A 19,598-nucleotide genomic window follows, 5' to 3' on the forward strand; every position below is an offset into this window, starting at 1 on the left:
TATTTTATTTTATTTACCCAAAAAATTCAGTTGTCTAGTGATTCCTATCAAATAGGCTTGTGCCGTTTCGTTCGTTGATAGGAGCGCTCCGATCTCGTTCGATCGCTCTCACGAACTAGTTCGCTCATTTAGGTCTTTTGCTCACTTAGTTCAGCCAGACCAGCGATCACTGCGGTCGGAAAGATCAGAACGAATGGGACCGAATAGTGTCAAAATTATACGAATAGTCCACAGATAGTAACATTCCGGGCCGAAAGGTTGTAAGTAACCGAAGTTTAATATAAACACTTGACGTTTTTGTGTTGTTCTGCTAAATAACTCGCTCTCCGTCGGTGCAGTCACACACTCGTTCTCGATCCAAACCCTCGCGTTCGCCGATCCTATACTGAACTAAATGAGCAAAGACCGATTCACAGAACACGGAAAGATTCAGTTCGTTTCGGTCATTGATGTGATTTTATTCCTAACAGTTCATAGTTCGTGAACGACACAAGCCTACTATCAAAGTTACGACCGATGACGCTACGTGACGATATAAATGCAGTCTGGCTCATAGGCACTAGTCCCACCGCCAGGTTTTTTTTTTTTTTTCAATTTATTTAGGTAAACAAACAGTCACTACAAAACAGGCTTATTTAAAGTATAATAATAGTGTTTACAGTATGTGTGACCAACAACGTTCACTACTTACTAAATACAGTATGAGCTGGGAGCTGTTGGCTATAAAACGAACAAAATATAAGGTAACGGCGGCTATCAACGCGGGTATCGAAATCGACGTCCATTACCGCCGCATTTGCAAATACGCATTTTATAGGCAAACCGACCAATTTCCTAAATAAAGTTACTCACACAAAGGAAGCCTGTTTAGTTGACTAACGCACATATAGGCGCTAGAGAGTGTGAATGAAAGAAGACACTCGCTATTTGACAGTTTTTGCCACGGGGCCGCAAGAAGAGCTTGTGTCATACTGACGCGTGACGCTAAACCTAAGTGAACTCCAATCTCATTTAGTAGTTTACGTAATAATTGTGGTAAATAGGTGAAAGTTATGCATTTTAAAATATTGTTTATAGTTTTCTACATGACTTCTGAGTACTTTTTACGTATTGTTTAGCCTGGAAATGTGTTTAAAGTGGAAATTAAAAGACAGCGGTGAAAGGCGCCATTTCGTGAGTAGATTCTATTACTGTGGTATACCACAGTAATGGTTAAAGTAGTGATATTAGTTCTTTATGCTTTATTTTAAGTATATGTGATCAGTTATATAATGTCTTACAGTAGTTTCAATCTTGATCTATTCACGCTATCAAAGAACTATTTACGTGGTATGAAAAATATTCAACAAAACCTTAATTTTTAGCAAAAACTTCATTACTGATTTCGTAGTTTCTATGAAAACCGTTAATTTGTCAATTTTTTTAAACATTGAGATAAAGTCTGATGTTTACTTACCAGTTATGTAAACTTGGTTTTAATATAAAGTTGCAATATTTTATTTTGATTTGTAATGAAAATACATCTGTATGACATTGTTTTTATTGGTCGGAATTAGATTTTATTATACTCCAATTTATGCCTATCACCGATGGTACGATCGGATAACCCTCGGTAATGGAATGTATAAGAATCTATTACCGATCCATGCAATATTTGTTTGGGTCGGTAATAGGTTCCTAAAGAAGTATCTATTACCGAGCGACATATTAGTCTTGTATCAAAATATGACATTTAGAGTACCGTAAGTACAGATTTCTTAGATGAAACTGAGTCTTCTGTGGGTATTCATAAAGGAAAATAGTATAGGTATATGTATTTGTCATAATTTGTATATTCAACCGTCGGTATTAAGCTCCGAATTTTGAGATGGGTTTCTATTTACCGATGGCAGAAAAACACTGTCATTCATACCCTCGGTAATGAAATCTCAATTCGCGTTAATAGAACCGCAGCTTGTTCATTACCACGGTAATAGAAAATTTAGGTATGCTGGCTTCAATAATTATTTTATGCCATATAATAAACTAAAATGATCCAAAAACTCTTCAAAACTAATAGTTCAATAAATACTCTTCCATAAAAAAAATATTTGTGGTCGTTAACGAGCTTTGATACCCCTAATTTTTTGGAATCTTTTGAAATCTTCCTGAAGTACCACGTTAATAGGCGCCATTACCTTAAGCACTCCCGTGAAAATAAAAGAGATAGCTCACCGCTGGGCGAGTAACTATAAACATCGCCTAAGGGCATGGATTAAAAAAAGATCATAGAAGAAAATGTATAAAATGAAACTAAATTATTATTCATAGTATAGTATCTTATACTTTTAAACGAGCAATTCTTGTATATTTATTTATTTATCTTATACTTTTAAACGAGCAATTCTTGTATATTTATTTATTTATTTATTTATATATATATTTATTTACACTGACGATCTCGGAAACCGCTCTGACGATTTCGTAGAAATTTGTTATGTGGGGGTTTTTGGGGGTGAAAAATCGGTCTAACTTATCCTTAGGTCCCGGAAAACGCGAATTTTCGAGTTTTCATGCGTTTTTCTTCGCGCGCCATCTCGTGTGCAGTAGTTGTACTGTTAATACAGAATTCTTTCGGTCGATGTAAGTACTATTTATTGCAAACACTAGATGGCGACACAGGTCAAGGCTAAAACGAATAGAAAAATACACTATTTGAGTTTTTGTGGCGAAATGCGCGCCATCTCGTGTGGAGTAGTTGTGTTGTTAAGGCTGAGAATTCTTTCGCTCGATGTAGGTACTATTCATTTTTGAACTAGATGGCGACACATGTCAAGGATACGAAACAGAACCGAGCGAAGCTCGGTTGCCCAGATATTGTTGTTTAATTAGCAAAAGGTGTATTTGCACAAGTGGCATACATTTGAGGTAGATCATATTAATTAACATTACAATAGAAGTTTTAATTGTAGACTCGAAAAAAACGTGTAAATGACACGTGATATTAAATTTCTTACGAGAAATGCGTCACTAGAAAAGTCGGTACATAATACTACACAAGTATCTCGTATTAGTTATTTATACAAATTAAAATAAATATTACATTACACCTAAGACCCCGTGTGGTGACGGGTTAAGACCCCGTGTGGTTACGGGTTAAGAATTTCACCATCCCCTTTCTTCCCGTGGGTGTCGTAGAAGTCGACTGTGGGATATGGGCTAAATTGTGGCGTAGGCGAGAGGCTGGCAACCTGCCACTGCAATGTCACAATTTGGATTTCTTTCAACCACTTTTTGCTAAGAGCGGCACTGAAACTTAGTAGTTCATGTGCTCTGCCTACCCTTTTATGGGATACAGGCGTGATTATATGTATGTAATGTATATGTATTACACCTAACCTAATATAAGTTTTTTGAAGATAGTTTCTAAATAAGTATATATGTACTCGTATATTGGAACTATGATACCCGTATAAGTTTAAAGTTTGGTAACCGTAATTCAAACATAGTGTTGCAATAGTTTTAAAATTTTCCGATTGGAAGATATTTTCAAAATACTTTTACACCACGACTGCTTTTCCAGGGTAGGTACTTAACTACTTACTTCTATCTACAATAAATCTTAGGCCTAATTTAGACGGCGTGCGAACTCGCATGCGATTTTATTTACATTGCGGGCTGTTCAGGTCACATACAATTTTGCACAGCTATCAAATACCGCCATGTAATAAAACTCGTATGCGAGTTCTCGTACCGTCTAAATGGGCCCTTATAGAGAAGAAACACATGTTTCTTCTATATTATTTTTAATGTTGTTAACAAATCATATTGAATTGCAGACATGGAAAGATTTACCGGTGTTTAGCGGTCAAGTATTTGCGACGTACTCAGACTGCGTCGTTGCTTAATTGCTTATTAATTTCAACAGGCGCTATTATGTTATAGACTCGCAAATTGCCTATTTTTGCCAATACAATAAGCACAGACGTTATTCTTCGCAGAGATACCATGACGTCCATGACGCACTTGTCCCTTTGTTAGTACAGTCCAGTTGACAAACATGTTACCAGCCAACGTTCCATAAATACATTTCCACTGCCATGTGTCTCAGTGTCTTAGGTGATTGTAATTTTTTTTTAATTATAAATGGGCTGACTCTTGGCCACAGACTAGCCGAAGGCAAAGACGTGGCCTACGATGGATTTTACTTTGGCTGTAGTTCTACTTAAGTATAATACTAGATTCTCTTTGCTTCAACAGATAACATAATAACTAATAACTCCTACTGTTTAGAAGTGTAATCGCTGAACCCATTTAGAAGAGGTAACAATTGGGCTTCAAGGGTACGCTGGGTATTCACTCGTAAGGGTACGCTGCAAGGTTGGTTCCCCATCCAAACATAGTTAGGTACAGGCTAATTTTAAAACGACTGGTTATAATGCTTTGAAATTTCATTGAAACCTAGATGTAACTAGCTTAATTAGTTTATGTAACATCAGCGGGCGTAGCACACTGGGCACACCTCGGACACTGGCGATCAAATATATGAAAGAGGCACGTTCCTAGCACACAATCTAAACTCGTGTAGGTGAACACGTACTATGCGTGCATGAGTGAAATATGACAGGTCGACTGTTCGCGTTTTTGACAGGCGGTAAATGTGAGGTGACTGAGAGGGGGTGGGCAGCACATTTTCATTTCAACATTTCATTTTAATTTTTTTTTTCAAGGTGAAATTCGCTGCGACTTGCCGCAGACACGTGAGAAATTATAAACTTTAAAACTTTTCCAAATATTTGATTACTTACCTACTTAATTACTTTTAACTTTACCTTTTAAGAGGATACGGTAGCGAAAATGCTAAAATGGAAAGGAGCCCCCTTTTCAACTTGGGAATTTTAGTTAAATATACAAGTGTTATTAACTAGATTTATCAAAAAAAAATTGTCCATTAAGAACAACTCAGTCAAAAGATATTTCAAAAAATCTTTAAAATCGAGGTTCCGCTCTCGACTCTTTCCTCCTTCAAAACTTGATCAATCGGAACGAAATTTGAGAATCTGAATAACAATGAAATAATCTATGTCGGACCGTTTAGCTTTTTTTGTTAATTGTTACCAATCTTGAGTATCACACCTTTTTTTGCGCCACAATGAAAAAGCCTGTTTTTGGAAATTTTTGATTGGCTCTAGAGTCTTTAAAAAGAAGAATATAAAAAAATCAAAACGGTCCAACACAGATAAAAATAATAACAATCTGTGTTGAAAATATCATTGCTCTATCTTCAAAAACCAGGGAGGAAATAGTCGAGAGCGTTTGTATGGAGAATTGACCCCTACCGTATCGTCTTAAAATGTTTCAAGTGTTTCAAAATGTTTTTGTCGCATGCATATATTACTTATAGAATAAGCTAGCACGATATATGCTGAGTATCGGGATGAAACGAGTTTCGGGAGGCAAGCGAGTGCGCAAGCGCTGCATAATTATTTCGATTTTATTATTCAACGATGCCTCACCTTAATGAAGGCGCTAGTTCATTATATTTATAAAGCTACTCAAAATAGCGTTACAAACAATTCTTGTTTATACGTCATCGTAATGACAGGCGTGTGATTCTTGCGTGTACGTAGACTGCTGTCCGTTTGGATACGCTCGCAGTTTGACGGAATTATTGTTATTCAAATGAATATCTATCATTATTGGCACTACTTTGTTGTGATAATCGGTTTAGAATTTTGGCGGTTTGCGCGATTCCGTGTAAAATAAGAATATCATATGATATCATGATAAATAAATAAACATCTGACACAAAACAGCCTAGCCCCATATTAAGCGTAGCTGTACTAGGCAACGATACATATACCTTACCGATATCGATACCTTTAAATTATAAACTGTAATAGAACATCTAACAAAAAACACTAAAGAAAAAGCGATCTAACTCACTGGTGGAAAAGCTTAGATAGCAATAAAGATAAAATGATAGAGCATCAAGATTCCATAGTATACTAGAAATCAAATTCGCTGTCTGTACTTACGCTTAATAATATCATCCTAAGGCATTACCCTTCACGATAAGGTATATGATATGGCAAATTAGTACCTTTATCAAGACAAGTAATTCTGGTGATATTTTTGAATTTGCAAACAATGTCGCAAACTTTTGTTTTCTTCTTTGTGATTTAAATTTCCCAGTTCAGTGTTTCCTCTCTTTAGGTCGTGTGACGAATCGGAAAAAGAGAACAAAAACTACTTGTTTTATGAATCAGAATTCCTTCATGATTTGTATAGTTAGTTACTAGTTTGGTAGGTAGTTGCTCTGTTTATAATAGGACACATTTCAAGATCTACGGATGGAATCCGGTCCTCAAATGTTATAACTTGGGTAATTGTATGTATAACAGTAGGTACCTATGGATGAAATAAATAAATATGGATATGAGTATGAATAGGTCAGTTATAGTTCAGGTATCATAATATAGTAATTCGGTGCATTTATTTACTGCCAAAAACACCATTTGCTAAAATCAGGTCAAGGCACTATAAACAGTAGATTGGTTGGGTAGGGTTACTCGTAGATGGGGTCAATCACTGAAAAAGAAACATTATATTTGACTGATGTTCTAAGAACACACATAGCTAGCTGATAGCTCGTCGTATTTAAGACATAAGGTTTTTTTTTTTATTTTAGCCAGACCGTTAGTAATGTTAGTATGCGCGTATGTATAAAGGGAACGGACTCACCGTGCGATTGATGAAGGCGAAATGTTAAACCACCCATATAGTATTGATTCCATAAAATTAATATACATATTGCTAAGAACTGGTAGGCTGGTACTTACATACAACGACGTATACCGCCTTGAATTCATCGTTACGTGCACTACACAGAGATAAACCTATCACGTTAATTAATAATCATTATAACAAAACAAATACTGAGAATACAAAATAATCTGCTCATGGCTGCACTGAAAGATTATAAAATGACGACTGCCAAATAAACTCAAGAAGTGTCACACGTCATAAAAACATTTGAAGGAGTATTCATAATTACAATGTAGTCTTTGCTATATCAAAAATATGTCTAGTGGCTCAAATGAAACTAAACGCCATGTCAAATAAATCAAATCATAAAAACAAAGGCAGTGACACGTGTCAAAGCCTTGTCAGTTCTGCAGACCATACGAGTAAGTACCAACAATTCTCGCGATTCTTCACAGAATTCGCAGACCATATAAGCGCAAAACGGAGACGAATCCGGGCATTGCGCCTCGGCGAACCAGCGGTCAAACAACTTTAATATATACACAACGACTGTTTGTTTATTAGATCAGTTATCGAAATGCCGAAATTCACCTTCGTTTTAGTGATTCTGGCTTTGGCCGTCAGCGTGCAAGGTAAGTACCGGATGTTTAATCAAAATATTAGAATTACAGATGTGTTGAATATTTGACAAGTTTTTCCAGTGATCTGAATGATCTGATGGTTATAAACAATGGTATCGAATCAAAAACCGTCAAACTGCCGATGGTGCGGAAAGTCTTTTATTATGATTTGGCTGCACTGAATAAAGGAAGTTCCTTCAAAAGTTTACAAGAACTCTTTTCCATAAGAAGACTTTCTCCATCTCTCTTCAATTATATTATACGTTCTCCCGTTGTAAAACATGTCCATCCAGGTATTTTGACTTAGTAGTAGGTAAGTACGGAAAATTTGCTAACGTGTCCTATTGGTCCTATTTCTGCGTTATCTAATTCTAATGGGTTATTTTTAGATTAGTCTGAAAATTCGGTTTGGTATGATCTGAACCAAATTGTCCGGATTGGTTAACTGAAGAAGATTGTTTTATGGTATATAATAAACACTATATACTTGTAAATATTTTGTATGAATAGGTAATCGTTTTCAAAAAAAAAACAAATAGGCCATACTAGAAAACAAGGCTTAGTGGCCAATACCGGGAAACACTGGAAACTTAATAGTACCTATACTTACCTTTGATAGTTTATTCAAGATTTAGTGCTGCAGGGTCGAAGGATGAAACAAGACTAATATGCTAACTTAGCAGGTGTATACAATTATATTAAGTCATCTAAATATAAAAAATAAAAAAACCAAGGTTTTAAAAAGTGTTCGAAGAATTAATCCTAATCCTAAAGCCGGCTTTTGCGTTAGTATCAATGGTATTATTGATGTCAAAGGTGTACGAAAAATATCTCCTACCTACTTTATAATCTTATTTTATCTAATAATTAACAAGAAAGAAATACCTAGGAGTTTTACAATATTTTGTCATTGATAATTAGTTTAGTGTACCTTCCGATTTCGCTATTTACAGTCTAAAATATATTTATAGTCCAATCAAAATAGTATAGAATATGCGCACTTTTTATACGCCTACTATAAGTTTTATAAATAATTGTGATGAGGCTTTTACGCCTAAAAGCGGGCCAGACAGGTACCTATATGCAGGTATCTTTTGCGTAGCAGGAGAGCAGGAAAATAAAAATAATGCTAATATATTGTAAACTCAGATAAATTGCCTCATCGGTCTATAGCTTACCCGTTTCCGATTACAACTAATGCATCATTAATATTTATTAAATATAAACATTATTGATAAAATATTGTCAAAACCACTAAATAGACCAGTCATTATTCTATTTCGTGATGTCTGAATTGGCGTGCACAAAATAGAGAAATACAAATACTTATACAAATCATGTATTCAGTTAATAGCCCACCAGGAGCACTGTTACACAATACACATCAACGTTACCTACAATAGCCTCGTAGCGCCCACCATACAATTTTTTTGATAGGGAATTTTGATTCTTATTGTTATTGAGATTGAATTCAATTTCATTTGTTCGAAAAATTTTAGAAACAAAAATTATATTTTATTTGTTTATTACATGAAAGTTAAAATTCCATTGAAACCATTATGTACTTTAGAAAGTACATTGGGCACCACGAAGATAGATTTAAAATAAAATTGAATTTAGAATTAATAATGGTAATTGTAACTAAAGCATAAAGCTACTAAAATTTATTAGAGATGTATAGTCTAAAAGTCGAATTATCACTAAAAACAACAAATATATGCAATATAAAAAACGTAAAACAGACATAAAAGATGCAAATGACTCTTAATGTCAAAATTTCATAATTGAGTGTAATATGTATACTGAATCCAATTATCCTTAGAGATATATAGGGCCTCCAAGAGCCAAATCATACAATTAAAATACTAACTAAAAGAAATAAACAAACGAGAGTCGAATAAAGTGTCAGTGGAAAATGTACGATATTTGCATGCGTAATATGCATTTACCTCCCCGATATTAGAAACCTGTTCGGCTGGGACATTTGGTTTGGTGGCCAAAATATTTGTTGACCATAATGACCCGGGTTATGGCCAATTTGGCCAAATGTCCATACTTATCCCTGATATTTGAGTGCGCGCCAAAATGTTGACTTTAAAATATCGTCAAATGTACTTATTTTTTTGTCTGTACAAAATTCACAAATTCCATCGAAGCCAAATACGAGCAAAAAGACAAAAGTTCGTATATATTTAACTACGTACTATCGATGGTGACACGAATACGATCAATGAAACAATTAGTAAGTGGTTAAAAGATTTAACAGATAAAATATATGTAAATGACAAAATAAGTGTCATTTACATTTATACCTAAGTAGGTAATGGTTTATTTATTTTTTATTATTTATTTATTAACACACAAATAAACAGTTTACATTAGAACAGTGTCCCACAAAACAGTTTTCACGGTTTGACTGTGGGATCGAGCAGTCTCTACTCTCTTACATTATCACTATTATCATGTATATATAATCAACATATAACTATATTATCTATAATACTAATTATTATATGCAGTTTTTAAGGTAACTACGTAGCTTTTTCGCAAACTTCATGTTTCCTGTCTAATGTCAGAGGGCAGGCTGTTGAGTATGTAGGGAAGGCGTTTCTGAATACACCTATCGCCGTAGTAATTAGTGACCCTCGGCACGACAAGCTTGCCCGCAGACACCGACCTGGTACCATAAACTTCGTTATAGTGTAACTGGGTATGCTCTTGACTGCCATGATTATTATACAGTATTAAATATTTATGCTTAAGGTTCACTGGAAGAATATTACAAATTTTAAACAAGTTTCTATAATCTTTTTTATTTTTATCTTTAGTTTTATTATTGACTAATAGTTTTAGGAATCTAATTTGCATACTTTCTAGTTTGTTTAAGTTAGTTTTAGTTGTTAATCCGTAGCAGTCAAGGGCATAACCAATTATTGATTCAACTAAGGATACATATAAATATTTAAGGATATGCAGAGGAACTTTAAATCTAAGATAATAAAATTTTCCTAATAATACTTTTAGTTTGTTATGAATAAAATCTACATGGTGTGTCCAGGAGAAGTGTTAGGTTTAGGTTTAAAGAACTTTATTTCTCATAAAGAATTACATAATTCACTTACATGAGAAAAATTTACATTTCACAAAACTAAGATTAAGCATACAGTGTACACATTACACAAAAAAGTTTTTATTTTATTTTAAATAAATCTAGTGGGTAGAAACTCATTACAAAATTAGTTATCGCTAAACGCTCGGAACATTTGTGAGTTCATCAACTTTGAGGCCTAAATACGTTACACAGTTAACACGGGAGATGGGTTTACATTGACAGTCTAATATATCATTATGCATACAAGAAAAGTCGTGGGTAGTAATAGATGTTGTTAGATAATACTTCTAAGTAGGGAGATCGAATTAATAATAGCTTAGTCTTATCAACATTAAGCACAATGCCATTATCACGCGACCAACGAACTACTGCATCGACATCTTGCTGAACCAAGCGGCAGGTGTCGGGCAGCTCGCTCGCACTGCCGGCGCGCAATATGCACAGGTCTTCGGCGAACATGTGCGCCGAGCAGTGCCGCAGCACGCCGCACGTTTGATGGTCCATGACATATTATATGTAATTGTTCCTCACAAAGTAAGATTCTATAGGTGATTTTAATAAACGGTCAATCAAAGTATGCTAATTCAAGCACTAAAACTCACAATAGGACTCTTCACCGGTTACAATCGTCCTTAATATACATTTATGATCAATTAAGGACGTTTTATTCGTACCTCTGAGTTTCTCTCAAGATTTTCCGCACTTTTATTTTTTTTTTTGCAAGATGTGCAAGATTTGTGTACGTAGATGATGACAATGATGACGTTAAGTCATGTTTCATTTGTTTGTAAGTAAAATTTATCAGTCTGTGAGCATGCCAATTCTAACTTAGGCCTTAGGTTTTGACAAGACATGAACTTTTTTAACAAATATGACATTAAATACGCTTGTCCTTGCAATGTGCTGAAAAATCTTGAAAAATTAGATTTTAATTTATTTTCAATTGTATTTATAGTGCCCCTTGGCCTCACCAATATGATTTTAAAAGGTTATTAATTGACAACGTTTCAAAATTCTCAATGTCCCTAAATCGAAAACCATTTCGAGATATGCGCTTGTAGATCACATATTAAATCATTTTTAAAAAAAAAAATTCCGTATTTTTAGTATAAAAAATCTTAAAAATAGTTTAAAGGGGAAGTGACGTCAAATAGCTGATTTAGAGCTGCCACTATATCAAAAAAATCTTCCAGCTGGGATATCACTTGAGTTTGACAGTGAAACTTATCACAGTTCGTAGCAAAGATATTAAAAAAATCATAGCTTAGTCTAGATATGATTCGTAGTCATTCAATAGTGGTTGACAGTGACACTTGTCAGACATACCGGACTGTTTAAGCTGACTGTTAAAACTTTTTTTTTAGGAATGATTTTGTCGTTTTCTTAGGTGTATGAAACAACACATGTGACGTCACGAAGTGTAACTTACGCTCTTTCTGCTCGAACCAGTAATAAAAAGGGAATTTCTCATTAAAATAGCAGTTTTTGGAAAAATAAAAAATACGTGTATCTTTTAGTATTGAGTTCTTTCAAACCAAACAATAAAAAGGTGTACTCAAAAATATGAAATGTTGTCAATTCTTTTATATTTTTCATGGCTTTTGCATTGCCTCATTAGTATTTAGTCATAAAATTCTCGCGAATTTTATTAACGTACTAATTGGTCAACAATTTCGCGGAAATCATTTAACAATAAGCAATATAAGTACATTATGATATGATAAATATTTGACTTACATTTAGTATTGACTTTACTTATTTACACCTCAAACCACACAATACATATTTTGTATCTCTTAAGTTCTTTGTACCTTCTCAGTCATCAACAGTTTAATTAAGGAAACGAAAATAACTAACAAACATACGAATAATATACTCGTATACAGCAACTACGCGTAATGCATAATATACATATATTATATATATATTTTATATTATGCATTATGCGTCCGCGGTCCCGGGTTCGAATCTCGGTAAGGGCATTTATTTATGTGATGAGCACAGATATTTGTTCCTGAGTCATGGATGTTTTCTACGTATATAAGTATTTATATAATATCTGGGCGACCGAGCTTCGCACGGTTCTATTTTAATATATCACGTCTTTAGATAAAAAAACTCTTATAAATACAAAAACAAAAAAAAATACAAAAAACAAAAACTTAATTTCTGGCCGGGATTCGAAACCCTGACACATACGATCTATCTGCGTAAGTACAATCGACCGACCTCGTACGACTGAGCTAAGCGGAATCGATGCGCGCGCGGCGAAAATAACGACCATATTTGACGTTTACTAACGCGAAAGAAAAACTCATGAAAACTCGAAAATTCGCGTTTTCCGGGATCTAAAGCTACGCTAGATCGATTTTTTCACCCCCGAAAACCCCCACATAACAAATTTCAGCGAAATCGTTAGAGCGGTTTCCGAGATCGTCGGTATATATGTATAAATAAATAAATATACAAGAATTGCTCGTTTAAAAGTAAAGATATATCGTCGTCTGAGTACCCACAACACAGGCTTTCTTGAGCTTATCGTGGCCCGTGGGCCTCGGTCAATCTGTGTAAGAATGTCCTATGATATTTATTTTATTTAATATTTATATGTAGGCCTGATTTAGACGGCTCGCGAACTCGCATGCGATTTTAGTTACACTGCGGGCTGTTGTGGTGACCTACAATTTTGCACAGCCATCAAATACCGTAATGTAATAAAACTCGTATGCGAGTTCTCGTACCGTCTAAATGGGCTCGTAATGTATATTCGTTGATTACTTTGCCAAAATTATTCAATATATAACACGTGTGACTGTTTTATGCATAGCCTAATGTAATATGCCTAATATGCATAATTTATACGACAATACCTAAATTAGTTAATACTAGCTTTTGCCCGCAGCTTCGCTAAATTGCCGAATGCTTCATACAAACTTCCACTTCCCCTTTTAGATAAGTGGGGGGTTAAAAAGAGACAAAAAGTAACCTATGTCACTCTTCATTCCTTCAACTATCTCCACTTAAAAAAATCGTGTTAATGCGTCCCTCCGTTTATCCATGACAGACGGACAAAGAAACAGACACACACACTTTCCCATTTAAGTATAATATTAGTATGGATTACAAAAGTCAAAGATCTCTTAAAGGCTGCCGAGACAAGCCAAAGGCCACCTGGCCAGTTGGAAATGATAAATTTTAGATGAATAATCCTAATTTGCGTTTTATTCACATTTAATTAGCTACTGCCAAATATATATTAAATGTATATCATGAATAAGGTCAGTGCGGGCAAGACCGGCATAGTTTATTTGAAATAAAGTTTGAGTGGATAAAACTCTATAATTAATGTAGTCTGGCGTAATGCGCATGGACCTATGAGATAGCAAATATTATATTTTACAAAGCTTTTATAATATTTTGGTGAAATAAGGTACTTTTAAGTCATAAAAATCACATTTTATAAGGCTCGGCGGGTTGACCGTCCTCCCGCGATGAGTACAGAAAGACCGTCTAGTGCTTGTTGTCGCGTAATTTCATATTAGACTAGGTTCCAAAATCATGATCTTTGTTATTTTACGTAATAACAGGGCAGAATGTGCTCGATAATTAATAAAATAATGTTAAAATTTTGAACATATAAGCATTTTTCTATTTATAAGGCAAGACCGGCATAAGTCCCGTGGATGGGGTTCATAACCTTTTCTTTTCAGGTCCAGATATTGCATAATACTGTTTTTACAACGAACACCTGCGATACAATTTAGTCACGATATTACAGACTCATATAAATCCAACTACTTATCTGTTTTTGAAACTTTTTTATTAAGAAAAGGAAATATTAAGATGTCATGAATTGGTTTGGTAACATTTCTTAGCAATGCTTGGTTTTTCTATACTTACTACCAGAGCTACCACCTACCTGAGCTACCACCCCCGAAAACCTATTGACGACACCCATGACGACTTTTTGTCAAAGTGACAGCCAGAAATGTCAATTAACGGTCGGGTAGCCGTAAAATAGTCGGTCAAAAGTGTCAAAACCGTTTTAAAGGGTACCCATACGGTCCCTGTTGGGTAATGCTGATTATAAAAATAATAACCAACTTGAAACCCTAACTCTCTTCTGAAATATTTGTCACCGCATGTTGCACAATCTAAATATACTTAAACAAAAATAATAAAAAACGGTTAGAGCTTACGATAATTCTACCAACTTAAATATGATGATGAATAATGCAGTGTAGGCTTACTTCTGTTCACCTCTTATCATTCTTCACAACCATGTGACATATATTTTATTTTTACTTAATACTTTCCAATGATTTTAGTAACACCATACGAATCATTATCAAAACTGTATTTCGAAGTTAAAATCAAAAACGGTACAACTATCATAAGCCAAAAACGTACCTTTATATTGATATTGTTTAGACTCGACTTATTTTCAATAAAGCCTAAAAAAGGTTGGCAACTCCTTGTTTATCATATGCCGGTCTTGCCTTTCTCTTTTAAGCCGGACTTTCTGACTAGGCACAATTTCTAAGTTACATATTTCAGAACATAAAACTAGAAATTGAGCGCGTTTTGAGTAGAATAATAGTACTAGTCAGAAATAACGGTTATTAAATGACTGCGTTACATACATGATATACAAAATATTCCAACTGCTTCTATTTTATTTTATTTTTTTGCGGAACCATGTTGAACTTGATGTTCGAGTTCGAAACGAGAAACAAGTTTATTGTTAACTAGTGTTCGTCCTAGGGATATGTATTGAAGACCAATGGATTAAGGATGAAAAACTGCTATACCTCCAGAGGTGTGAGAGGCGTAGATATATAAACAAAAAAGTTATAGTCAATAGACGGTCTTTCCGGGTAGACGGTCTTCCCCACACTGACCTTAATCAAATGGTTAGTCATAAACTTAAAGCCGCCATACATTGATTTTAGTCTAAGCCGCCATATTAATATTTATGCGGCCGGCGTCGTCGGTTACTTCAATACGGTTACTGTAGATATTTTTGAAGTTTATTTTTCTTGTGCAGATTTGTTAGGACTACTTATTTATAGGCAATGAACTTGAATTGTAAGCAATTAAAAGCGGGTTAATTTAATATATATGCGTATAAACCACCTGACATTTCCACCTATTGCTGTTACATCCAGCAATTCCAGCATAGCTCATTTTATGTTGATAAGCAAATTGTAAGATGCTTAATAAGTAAGTACTTGAAAAATCTAGTCACGAGGCAGTGTATCAAGCCAAGATCAAAACAGGGAATCAGTGATCCAGCAATTCCAGCATAGCTCATTTTATGTTGATAAGCAAATTGTAAGATGCTTAGTAAGTACTTGAAAAATCTAGTCACGAGGCAGTGTATCAAGCCAAGATCAAAACAGGGAATCAGTGATCCAGCAATTCCAGCATAGCTCATTTTATGTTGATAAGCAAATTGTAAGATGCTTAATAAGTAAGTACTTGAAAAATCTAGTCACGAGGCAGTGTATCAAGCCAAGATCAAAACAGGGAATCAGTGTAAATAATTACAACTTTGCCTTTTCAACATAATTTACTCCGTGACCGTCATACTTATATCAGTAAAAGCGAAATAGGTGCTCAACTCTTAAAATAATTACAGATACAAATGTTCACAGATTAAAGTGAAATTGTACATACACGTAGTTATTGTTGAGTTATTTCACTTTGCGTGTACAAAGCTATAAATTGTTATAGTACTTATCTTTATTGAAACTTTATGCTTCAGGATTCCCGACATTCGAGGATGACGTGGCAACGGCTGCGGCTTCCGGAAACTGGGCCAAAGTGCACGAGATGTAAGTATTCTAAGTATACTTGCAGCTACAATATTAAGATACAACCAACATAATTATAATACATACTCGTACAACCCATACAGGCTTAAAAAGTTGTTACATATTTTTTTTACAATTACTCATTGCTGTGATGGTTTTCTATTTTCTTGTGGCTTATGATATAAAATTATATGTATTAATTTTAAAAATAGATAAATTTCACAAAATTGAATGTACACATAAGTGTAGGTACCTACTCCATTTCAAATACGAAGGCCCGATACTTAAAACTTAATATGTATACCTTTTCTTATATAATTCTTACTTTAGTATAATTTTTCACTAGAAGTACAAGTTTTTATCTTTTCATATCTTTACTTTTTTAATATAAAATTGATTGTAACGCTTGTTTGTTTTATTTTTTACAGTTTGAGAAGGAACTTCGCGCAATCGTTCGGGGTAAGTTCTCAGTAACCTACCGTTCCTAAAGGAATGAATATACCTAATATAATGTACTAAGTACACTACTACTTTACTGATTTTACTTTTGAATCAAAACTTATTACATATGTATTTAGAAAACATGTTATTATCTCGAAAAGTTAAATCAATAATCTTATCATCAGAAAGTGAAAGTTACGTTTATTCTGTGATTTTAAATTAAACGCATTCAAATTAAATGAAGGTAATTTAAAATAATTATTTCATAAAGCAGTTTGCTCAATTTATCGGGTTTCACCAGTAGGTTATTATCCTCGTTATTATTTCTTTCAATACCGTAGGGCTCTTAAAATTCACCTATTCTTCCCTGATTCCAGCCGCACGCGATGGGAGACGTCCGAAGCCTGAAGCCGCCGTCCGGCGGGCACGTGTTCGCCGAGGCCCAGTCCACGTTCGAGCACGCCTCCAGCGTCGCCGGCAAGTCCAGCCACGAGCGCGGCGGCCACAAGGTCGTCAACAACGACGGGAAGGTCGCCGAGTGGGACCTCCACTAGACGCCGACAGCCACGAGGGGGGGCACGGCGGCCACAAGGTCGTCAACAACGACGGGAAGGTCGCCGAGTGGGACCTCCACTAGACGCCGACAGTGGGACCTCCACTAGACGCCGACAGTGGGACCTCCACTAGACGCCGAGGCACGGACCAACGACCAACACTAACATTGCACAAATAAAATAAACAAGTCTGTATTGTCATTGGCATGATGCAAGATGGCGCCCTTAGGCCCACTTGCACCAACCTCTTAGGGTTAGTGGGCTGTCATCTGTCAAATTCCATATAAAATGGTGGGTTAACCCTCCATTTTCGTTTGTGCAAGTGGCCCTTAATGTATAGGAAATCGCACTCAAGGTTCATTTCTTAGACGGCGCGCGAACTGTCATGCGATTTTAGTCGCGTGTTGAAGTTACTGCCTGTTGAAGTTACTACCTACAACTTGGCGAAGACGGTTTGGTGCAACCGACCCTTAGTGCGTTTCCACAGTATCCGATGTCGGATGTTATTTATAATTCTGCACACCAATTAATGCCGTGGTGTAATGAAACTCGCATGCGAGTTATCGCACTGTGTAAATGGGCCTTTAGGTGGTAGGGTGACAAGATAAAATGATTGACGACCGGTCTGGCTCAGTCGGTAGTGACCCTGCCTGCTAAGCCGCGGTCCTGGGTTCGAATCCCGGTAAGGGCATTTATTTGTGTGATGAGCACTGATATTTGTTCCTGAGTCATGGATGTTTTCTATGTATATAAGTATGTATTTATCTATTTAAGTACGTATATCGTCGCTTAGCACCCATAGTACAAGCTTTGCTTAGTTTGGGGCTAAGTTGATCTGTGTAAGGTGTCCCCAATATTTATTTATTATTTATTTATTATTTATTTTGATATCATTCATAAAGATGCTTGCTTTGGCTAGTAGATTGACAAATCTGCGCGTCATTCAATATAAGTTACTACAAAATATAAGTTACAACACAACAGTAAGCTACAAAATTGTATGGAAAAATTATGAATCCATTTTATCGTGTTATTGAATCCATTGTTATCTTCGCCATGCACTTGTAGCTGACTGTACAGTAGGCACATTTTAGTTTGTCTTGCAGTGACATCTATAGTTTATTTGCCGATATCACTAATGTCCATTTCCATCTGTCCATTGTCAATGATATTGTGTATGTAGTTATGCAGAAGTAAATCAAAGATTTCGAATTTGAAATTATTTACCAAAACGTTGCTGTTACACTATAATACAGACTCGCTTATTTACACGTAATGCCCACTTTTATGTTAGAGTAGACTGTATCGAGAACTTTTCGAACAACTTTGGTTTAGGACTGCACTTTAGTTTTAGATGGAATATATCGTAGATACGTACAAATAGTTATATTAGTATTATAGTAGTTACACATAGTAGTAGTTACATTACAGTACCTGCAACCCTTAATTTTGTTCGATCCATTTGAACAGTCTATAAAATAAACCTATTTCGACAGTGAAATATTGATAATTTTTAAATAATATATTTTATTTCTGTTAGTTCTATTACCAATGTAACCTAGTATCCATAACCATGTACATTTTGCACACATTACAGATTTAACCCCACTCTATGCGTTTTACTCATTATGTCTTCCTTGTAAACTTGGCCCAGAATACCTAAACAGCTAGTTGACTATAGTGCAGATTAACAAAAATTTTCGTTAAGTTCAATATATAAAAAAAAACTTTAATCGTTCTGATTCTGCACACTGAATATAATCAGTTGATTCTATGTTATATAAGTAGTTTTCGCAAACCATTTCCATTTGTCCAATTTATGTAGCACAAGTGCCTACTAAATAAGAAATAGCAATTTCATTTAGATGCATCTCCGGAACAAAGTCCATTTTAACCACCGTAGTTATATGTACATTATAAGCCATACAAGTTGTAATTTTTTACACGGCAATATTTAAGGTCTTACAGCTAACAGAGAACCTAAAAGTGTTATTCAATGTTACCCAATATTTTCCTAAATTTCCATACAATATAGACACCAAGCGCACGGCGGTGGAATAGAGTAAAAAAACACCTGAATCGTTCACCTGAATCGTCATATTCAGTACTAACTACCCGCCCTGGCTACGCACAGGGATTATCATAATTGTCATAAAAATGGTTATAGTAAATTAAGACATGCCATCGCGGACTTTTTTGTAGACCTTTAGAGAGACACAATTTCGCCATGCATTGTTTTGATATAGATCAAACGGTTTGAGCAGCGTTTTCGATTATAGCTCTCAGCCAGCAGGATGTTGTCGGACTA

General features: G+C 35.1%; 1 protein-coding gene across 1 annotated transcript; it reads left to right on the forward strand.

Annotated features, from left to right (window-relative positions):
* The first annotated feature begins 7,222 nt into the window (after nucleotides 1–7,222).
* On the forward strand, nucleotides 7,223–17,311 carry LOC125225093. The gene is made up of 4 exons (XM_048128633.1): nucleotides 7,223–7,379; nucleotides 16,247–16,316; nucleotides 16,724–16,754; nucleotides 17,114–17,311. Exons 1-4 carry the CDS (start codon nucleotides 7,325–7,327, stop codon nucleotides 17,288–17,290), a joined length of 333 nt encoding a protein of 110 aa, XP_047984590.1. The 5' UTR covers nucleotides 7,223–7,324; the 3' UTR covers nucleotides 17,291–17,311.
* The last annotated feature ends 2,287 nt before the right edge of the window (nucleotides 17,312–19,598 follow it).

The sequence above is a fragment of the Leguminivora glycinivorella genome, chromosome 4, assembly GCF_023078275.1.
Source record: "Leguminivora glycinivorella isolate SPB_JAAS2020 chromosome 4, LegGlyc_1.1, whole genome shotgun sequence".
Lineage (NCBI taxonomy): Eukaryota > Metazoa > Arthropoda > Insecta > Lepidoptera > Tortricidae > Leguminivora > Leguminivora glycinivorella.

What these genes read in the sequence shown, in the direction of transcription:
- LOC125225093 (XM_048128633.1), top strand. Translation starts at nt 7,325, where the DNA reads ATGCCGAAATTCACCTTCGTTTTAGTGATTCTGGCTTTGGCCGTCAGC. An exon ending in TTTGGCCGTCAGCGTGCAAG is followed by an intron (nt 7,380 to 16,246) that starts GTAAGTACCGGA and finishes TTTATGCTTCAG; the next exon opens with GATTCCCGACATTCGAGGAT. An exon ending in TGGGCCAAAGTGCACGAGAT is followed by an intron (nt 16,317 to 16,723) that starts GTAAGTATTCTA and finishes TATTTTTTACAG; the next exon opens with TTTGAGAAGGAACTTCGCGC.